Raw genomic sequence first — 8,482 nt, forward strand, 5'->3', positions numbered from 1 at the left:
ATGAAGTGGATGGTGGTGGCTCTGGTCTGCCTCCAGACCTTGGAGGCGGCCGTGATCAAGTGAGTCTGGGGCCTGGCTGCTGGGGCAGCCTTTTTATTTTTAAATGAACTACCATAGACTGGATGGCTTATAAGCAACAGAAATTTATTTCTCCAAGTTCTAGAGGCTAGGAAGTCCAAGATCAAGGTGCCTGTAGATTTGGTGTCTGGCGAGAATCTGCTTCCTAGTTCATAGACCCCCATCTTTTTGCTATCCTCACATGTTGGAAGGGACAAGGAAGCTCTGTGTATGATCTGCCTCTGCTCTGGGACTTCTGGACAGGGAAGGCTCCCTGAATTGGTGTAGGACAGGACTCAGCGGTGGGAGGAGATATGGCCTCTGCTTTCAGGGAACTTCCAGTCAAAGGGAGAAGCCCCATCTCTTCCCCCACTGATGAGAAAAGATGGATAGGAAACAGGGAGAATAAGGGTGACCACCACCCAAGCAGGCGCTGAACGGCCGGTACAATTATTTCTAGATAGGGAGACGTTTGCTAGTATTTTCCTTAAGGCCCCCAATTGATTTGGTAGATGCCAGAATCATCTAAGCAGAAACACCCGTCATGTAATCTCTACACGCTGAGGTGTCAGGGGATAGGGAACGAGGCGGCACAGCTCACAGGACATCAGGAGGACTCCCGGCCCGCCACTCTGCTTGCTATTCTACCACTAAAGAGTGATTTTTTTGGCGAAGAGATGGCTCCTCTCAGAAACTTCTTTGAATATGCAAATTCTGTAACTGTGATGGGGCGCAGTCAGCCATCAGCCTTCATGGCTCCAGGTGAATGGGTTTAGCTGAGAATTTCTGGACGCTGAAGGGTCTTGGGGGAATGGGGAAGAGATGGGGAAAGAAGTGAAAGCAGCAGGAATTCTGGAGCCTGGAACAAGGCCTGGGTGGACCCGCAGAGACCCCTAGGCAATGGCGGCAAGGAGGTCTGCGAAGACATGGGCAGAAACCCATAATTCAGTACATACAGTTCCAGAGCTGATTTGGGCTCCGGACCAACCAGGCCAACCTCCCCACTGTCCCGGCATCCTGAGAGGAGCGTGACTGATCCAGGCCAGACAAGTTGCTGCAGGGGCAGAACTAGGACCCTGTCTTCTGAGTCCCCAGTCTAGTGCCCTTCCCCTGGTCCTGTGCTCTGTCACAGCCAACCGGCACCAGGTGCCTGACAGCCACTGTACCAGAGGACTTTCTTTGGGGTGAACTTTGCCATCTATGAAACTTTTATTTTATTTTATTGGCCACATTGTGCAGCATGTGGGATCTTAGTTCCCTGACCAGGGATTGAACCCGCTCCCACTGCAGTGGAAGTGCGGAGTGTTAACCACTGGATGCCAGGGAAGTCCCTCTGAAACCTTTTTTAAAAATGCACAAATTGGGAATTCCCTGGCAGTCCAGTGGTTAAGGACTCCGCGCTTTCACTGCTGAGGGCGCGGGTTCAATCCCTGGTCAGGGAACTAAGATCACGCAAGCCACGCGGCACAGCCAAAAAAACAAAAACAGAACAAAAATGTACAAATCCTACAAAGGGTAATGTCTGAAGTTCCTCTCCCCTGCCTGGGAAAGTGTTTATGGGATATCTGAGAGTGGAGGACCAGGGTGGGATGAGGACCCATGAGATGGGGTGGGGGCATGCATGGGTGAAGTCAGTTGTTTTCTGAATCTCAGAGCAAGTCCTGAGAAGAGTTTTGAAAGAAAGAGAAAGAGAGAGGAAGAAAATGAGAGGCAGAGGGAGAAAAAGCCAGAGAGAACCAGAGATTGAGACAGAGATGGAGAAAGAGGGAGACACACAGACACGTACAAGCCGCAGACACCGGGGGACAGAGCGGCAGGGAGCCTGAGGCAAACAGAGATGGAGAGAGAGAGAGATTGGGATATTAGAGCCTCTGTAGGAAAGAGGGAGGTCCTGCCCTGACCCCAGCCCTTCCGCAGAGTCCCCGTGAAGAAATTAAAGTCCATCCGTGAGACCATGAAAGAGAAGGGGATACTGGAGGACTTCCTGAGGACCCACAAGTACGACCCCGCCCAGAGGTACCACTTCAGTGACTTCAGCGTGGCCTCCGAGCCCATGGACTACATGGACGTGAGTCCTGACCCTCCCCGGGGCTCCCCATCCCCTGCTGCCAAAGGCCAGGCCTGGGCTGTGAGCTGCGCCCTTCCTCTCTGCACCCTCCCACCCGGCCCCCGGGGCCTGCCCCCATCTCTCAGACCTGCCAGCCCAGAGACTTCATTGGCGGGCAGAGCACTCAGGGGCCCCTGCTGACCTAGCAGCTGAGTCCACAGAGACCTTTGCAGCTGCCCCGGGCGGGCTTGGACCGAAGGTCTGTGGGTTCTGGCCGAGCGTGGAGGGCAGGCTCAGGCCCCTGCTTCTGGTGCGGGCTGTGGGGCTGGTCACTCTGTCACTCTGTCCGTGGAGGAGGCTGGGCCTGATGGTCCCTGGATCCCGCCAGAGCTAACAGCCCGTCCATGTCCCCCGTCTCCCGCCCAGGCTGCCTACTTTGGTGAGATCAGCATCGGGACCCCACCACAGAACTTCCTGGTCCTTTTTGATACTGGCTCCTCCAACCTGTGGGTGCCCTCTGTCTACTGCCAGAGCCAGGCCTGCAGTGAGTGCTAGGTTGGGCAGGGGAGGGCGGTTGGCAGGGCAGGGCACTGACACCCTCTGGGGAAGGGCCGCACTTCATAAAGATTGCTGGGGAGAGCTGCAGTCCCGGAGAGGACCAGGGACCTGTCCAGGGTCATGTGGCACATGCCCAAGCCAGAGGGAAGAAGCTGGCCATGGAGCTGGGTGGCCCCTCTGCTTTCCCTGCTCACCAATACATATCCCTTCACCTACTCCAGCCCAGCCCAGCCCACTCCACTCCGTTCTGTTTGCTCTGGGCAATGCCATTCCATCCCACTCCACTGTACAACACTCTTTCTATGCTACTCCACCCCATGGTTTATTAAGTTCTTACTGAGTATCTCAAGGGACACGGGAGAAGGATATAGATGTGGTCCCCTCCCTGTAGTTGTATTTGGAGACAGGAGATATTCACTTCCTAGGGCTGCCTTGGTCCCTGCCAAAACCTTGGGGTTTGGGTCTTGACGCCTCTAGTCCAGAAGGTTCCTCATTGGCTCCATCCTAGGCTATCTCAGGATCCTGGTGTGGCCAGCTTCTGCTCGGGGTGAGGTGAGGGTCAGGGAATGCACAGATGCCCTGGAGGTTCATTCACTCCTTCATCCGATGAGTAATTTCTCAGCACTCGCCATGTGTCAGGAGATCTGCTGGGGGTCAGGGAGATGAATAGATTCTATATAACCTGCCCATAGGGAGGTCACCATCCTAGGGCATCTCAAGGTTCTGTAGGTCAGAGGGGGCTTTGGAATCGAGGCTGGCCAGTTCTTGTGGGTCTTCCAATGCCAGGAAAGTCAGCTGGCCACCCCCTGACTCAGTGGCCGGTGGGGGGTGGGGCGTGGGAGGAGTGCTGAGTCCCCAGGATGTGAGCCCAGGCTGGGAGACAGGTGGGCAGTCCGGCAGGCCTGAGAGTGGGCCAGCCTGACTTCCCGAATTTTCCTTCCCTTGCAGCCAGCCACACCCGCTTCAACCCCAGCCTGTCCTCCACCTACTCCACCAATGGGCAGACCTTCTCCCTGCAGTACGGCAGCGGCAGCCTCACCGGCTTCTTCGGCTATGACACTCTGACAGTGAGTGACACTGCCGGCTGCCCCCGTGCCCACACCCAGATGTGGGGAAGGTAGTCCGGGGCTGTGAGCTGGATTCTAACCTCAAAGTCCTCACAGTCTGATGGGGAGACTTAGATGGAGGCCCTGAAAAATATGGGAAACACCTACTGCTCTACCGTACAGGCCAGAAAATCAGTACAATAAAGGCTCACCCAGGGACTTCCCTGGTGGTCCAGCGGTTAAGACTCTACACTTCCACTGTAGGGGGCACGGGTTTGATTCCTGGTCGGGGAACTAAGATTCCGCATGCCACAAGGCGCAGGCAAAAAAAAAAAAAAAAAAAGCTCACCTATTCACTCATTGAACCCTCACTGCGGGCCATCATGTGCCAGGCACCGAGGGCACCACAATGGTTGGGGTGACCTGGTCCTTAAGGAACTTAAAGCCTCGGGAAGAAGAAGGTTGGGGTGGGGAATGCTGCAGCGGTCGGGGATGGCTTCTTGGAAGAGAAAGTGGCTTTTGCAAACCTGACAAGAAGAGAGGCAGCAGAAGCAAAGGAGGGATGAAGAACAGACCCTTGAGGGGTCTGAGGAGGGGGAGCCTGGGGGAGGTGGGTGGAGATACACTTGTCATCTCCCATCCTCTCTTTCCCCTCCAGGTCCAGGGCATCAAGGTCCCCAACCAGGAGTTCGGCCTGAGTGAGAAAGAGCCGGGGACCAATTTCCTCTATGCGAAGTTCGATGGCATCATGGGCATGGCCTACCCTGCCCTGTCCATGGGCGGGGCCCGCACCGCCCTGCAGGGCATGCTGCAGGAGGGCGCCCTCACCAGCCCAGTCTTTAGCTTCTACCTCGGCAGGTAAGGAACCACCTGGCGGTCCCCAGCTCCCAGCCCATTGCCCCCGTGGCCCTGGGTGGCTGAGGGTCAACACTTTGGGATTTGAAGGCCTCCCAGCAGGCATATCTGGCAGGGCCTTTCCTCCTGGGCTTCTGACTCTTCCTCCTCCCCTCCCCAACCCCTGCATCTGTCCCTGCCCACTTGGCCTCTTCTTTGTATTTCTTGGCCACGACAGTGTCTCTCCTTCCTCCGGCTGAGCTCTTCTTTGAGCATTGCTACTGCTTTCTCCATACCTCTTGGGCTTACCTCCTGCCCAGAGCCCCAGTTAGCTCATTTCCTTCTGACCAAATGTTTTCTACCTGGACACCTCTTTTGTGTAGAAATCTATTGCTTCATCTCCTTTGATCTATTGTTCTAGCCAGGTCCTGGAGTCTTCTGGTCTAGGTCCACCATGAACTCCTAACGAGTTGTTATTCTTACCACAAACACGAGCCAACTCAGTGATTTATGTGGATGGGCCCCGGTGCCAGGCAGTAGGAGGGGTGGGGGTGGGGGCGTCGCCTGGGGTGGACTTTCTTTCCTCTCCAGAATTAGACAACTACCTTCTAGAGATAGTCAATATCTACTCTCTGGGGCTTAGTCATCTGAATCTTTCAACCACATTATCCTGTTATGTCGGTTGCTGGCCTCTGTTTACAAGTACTCTGAGTTTAGCCCGTAGGAGCTCTGCCCAGTTCCACACTCAGGTTCGTCTTCTGTCTAACAGGGGAGGCCCTGCCCTCCCCTCCACCTGGGCCCTACCTCCCTCCGATCCCAGCAGAAAAATAACAAGCTGGGCCCGGGTCAGGCTCCCGTGGACACGCTCCACCAGCAGCACAAAGTGAAAGGGAATGGAGAACGTGGTGTGTGGCAGGGTGGGGGGCCAGACGACCAGAGGCTTCCCCAGAGGCAGCGCTTGGTGGAGCACCTGGGAGCCTGAGGCACTGGGAAGTCTGAGCTCCAGTCCGGGGGGGGGGGGGGGCGGGGTTGGACACAGCCTCTTCCCTCAGGGAGCCCCCATTCCGAGGGGAGACGCGGCCCCGCCCTCGAGGAGCCCTGGTCTGAGTGGAGACACAACCGTTCCTCAGGGAGCCCCGGTCTGAGGAGAGACGCCGCCCCATCCTCAGGGAGCCCCCGTCTGAGGGGAGACACAGCCGTTCCTCAGGGAGCCCCAGTGTGGAGCCAGGGCAGGACCTCTGTTTTCCTGCCTTTTCCACAGCCACTGCCTGACTCACTTTTGCTTTGCGTCCTGCAGCCAGCAGGGCTCTCAGGATGGGGGAGCAGTCATCTTCGGAGGTGTGGACAGCAGCCTGTACACGGGGCAGATCCACTGGGCCCCCGTCACCCAGGAGCTGTACTGGCAGATTGGCATTGAGGAGTGAGTCTGTGGTGGGCCCTGGGGGTGTGGGTACTTCCTCAGAGCAGGCTCTGAGGCACTTCATGTCACACGGGTACTGCCGGGTGGCGGGGGGACAGAGTACCCCAGAGACCTGCGCCTGCAAAGCCACAGCTGCCCTCAGCTGGGGTTTCAAGGCCCAGGTCGGCCTGGAGAAGGAGGGTGGGGTGGGGACAACATAGGAAGGGGCAGGACTGGGAATCCCAGACATTTTGGACCCTGTAGTCCAACCCTAGGGGCTTAGACATTAGAAAACTGGGGTGTGTGAGGGGAAGGGACTATTTTGCTCAAAGTACTTACAATGAATCAGTAACCCTGGCCTTCAGTGTTTCTAGAACCATCCTTGGAACTCTTTAGAAAGAGATTCCAAGGCCATTTAGGTGGCCTTTGACAGACTTTGGTATGAGGCAGGAGGATGGCTGGATTGACCTGTGCAGGGCCCTTATCTTCTGGAGGTGCACCTTGATTCTGTGGTTGCAGCTATCCCCTAGCTGCCCTGAGCTGGGAGGTGCTGAGGCCGCCCATCTCCTCACCGTTCAGGTTCCTCATTGGTGACCAGGCCACGGGCTGGTGCTCCCAGGGCTGCCAGGCCGTCGTGGACACTGGCACGTCTCTGCTCACTGTGCCCCAGCAGTTCGTGAGCTCCCTTCTGCAGGCCACAGGGGCCGAGGAGAACGAGTATGGACAGGTGCGTGTGGCGGAGGTGTGCCCCTTCCCTGGGGGAGGCCAGCCAGGGGGCATTTGTGGTTTTTCCTGGGAGCACAGGAATAGCTTGATTCTTGGCCTCTGTGCTTCTCGCCGCCCCCAGGCACTGGAGGTGGGGGCCCCAGGATGACTGGGCTGGGAGCTGGCTGGGGGCCCGAAGGCTGATCCAGGGGAGCCAGATGCTTGTGCTAAAAGGGTGTGGGGAGGTCACTAGTAGGCAGAATTTCCTCTGAGCTTCAGCCCCTTAGCGGAAACAGGTTACACACCTGCCGGGCTTTGCAGTAAGAGGGAAACAACTAGACTGTGCTGTCAAGCCCATGAGTGACAAGGGATAACCCTTCAGTCCACAGCTCCCTCACCTCCACAGGGCCATGCTCTCTGCCCGTGCCCCCTCCTGAGCCCACCAAAGGGTTTGCCTAATTAATGCATTCCCACTAACTTTGGTGGACTGATGGGCCATGCTTTCTACAGACCTGCCTGTTTTAAAAGGACACTTGCAGAGAAAGGGGTGTAGATTTAATCTCTCTCATGGGGAAAATTCAAGCAAGAGTCATGTTTGGGGGTGAGAAAGATGCTCAGGTCCCCCCAGATCCCACCCTCTGCACGTGAGTCCTCATGTGTAACACGAGCAGTATTGGTGTTGCAGCCTCCAGTCCCAAAGCAGGCTTGGGGCTCAGGCCCGGGTCCTGAGGGGCTGAGGCGATGGGGTTGGCAGGTCCTCTCAGGGGGAGATGAGGCATCCCGGGCCCTGTTCCTCTGCAGTTTCCCGTGGACTGTAACAGCATCCAGAGCCTGCCCACCCTCACGTTCATCATAAATGGTGTGCAGTTCCCTCTGTCACCCGCTTCCTACATCCTCAATGTAAGTCCTGGCCCCTGCATCGGGAGGGTGGGGGATGGGGGATGGGGTGAGGGGTGGGAGGAAGGGGTGGGTAGCCAGAAACGCTGGGTCTCCTTACCTCGCGCCATTTCCTGATGCCTTGCAGCATTGATTTCTTTTCCCCATCCATTGATTCTAAACCCCCGTCTCTGGAACGCGGCTATGAAAGAGCAGAGTGCCACCTATTATTAATGATTATTATTAATTAGAGGGGAGGGGCGCTGGCTCTTTGTTGATCACTTATGAGAGTCAGCCCCTGAGTGAAGCACTTTGTCTACATTTCCCTGATTACTCGTCACAACATTCAATGAGCGAGATACTGATTCTATTTTACAAACAAAACTTGGAGGTTCAGAGAGTTAAGTAACTGGCCCAAGGCCACAGAGCTAGTCAGGGTGAAGCTAAGCTTTGAACCCAAGTTGGTCTGGTTCCAAGACTTTACCGCCAGGCTGACCTGCTCCAAATCAGGAACAGGAGGGAGTCAAGGAGACCCTGCAGAGGGAGGCCTTTTGCAGCCTGCCCTCGGCCACGCCAGAATCCCCCACCAGCCCGACTCTGGCTCTGGAGGCTCAGTTGGCCTGTGAGCCCTCAAGGGCAGAAACTTCGGCTCACCTGTTTCTGCATCTGTGCTGCTGGCCTGGGGCTCTGGGCCGAGCAGTGCCCCGTCACTGTGTGAGCGGATGAATGAGTGTTGCCCTTCTGTGTTGTGCAGTACGACGACAGCTTTTGCATGCTGGGGGTCGAGCCCACCTACGTGCCCTCCCAGAATGGCCAGCCCCTGTGGATCCTTGGGGACGTCTTCCTCAGGTCCTACTACTCCGTCTATGACTTGGGCAACAACAGGGTGGGCTTTGCCACCGCCGTCTAGACTCAGCGCCTGGACGCCCAGGCTCCTTCTCCCTCTGGGCCTCCCAGGCT

General features: G+C 56.6%; 1 protein-coding gene across 1 annotated transcript; it reads left to right on the plus strand.

Annotated features, from left to right (window-relative positions):
- PGC (progastricsin) lies at positions 1 to 8,442 on the plus strand. Its single transcript, XM_060021277.1, has 9 exons — positions 1 to 59; positions 1,975 to 2,125; positions 2,531 to 2,648; positions 3,611 to 3,729; positions 4,367 to 4,566; positions 5,840 to 5,962; positions 6,521 to 6,668; positions 7,448 to 7,546; positions 8,277 to 8,442. Exons 1-9 carry the CDS (start codon positions 1 to 3, stop codon positions 8,430 to 8,432), a joined length of 1,173 nt encoding a protein of 390 aa, XP_059877260.1. The 3' UTR covers positions 8,433 to 8,442.
- The last annotated feature ends 40 nt before the right edge of the window (positions 8,443 to 8,482 follow it).

The sequence above is a fragment of the Delphinus delphis genome, chromosome 10, assembly GCF_949987515.2.
Source record: "Delphinus delphis chromosome 10, mDelDel1.2, whole genome shotgun sequence".
NCBI lineage: Eukaryota > Metazoa > Chordata > Mammalia > Artiodactyla > Delphinidae > Delphinus > Delphinus delphis.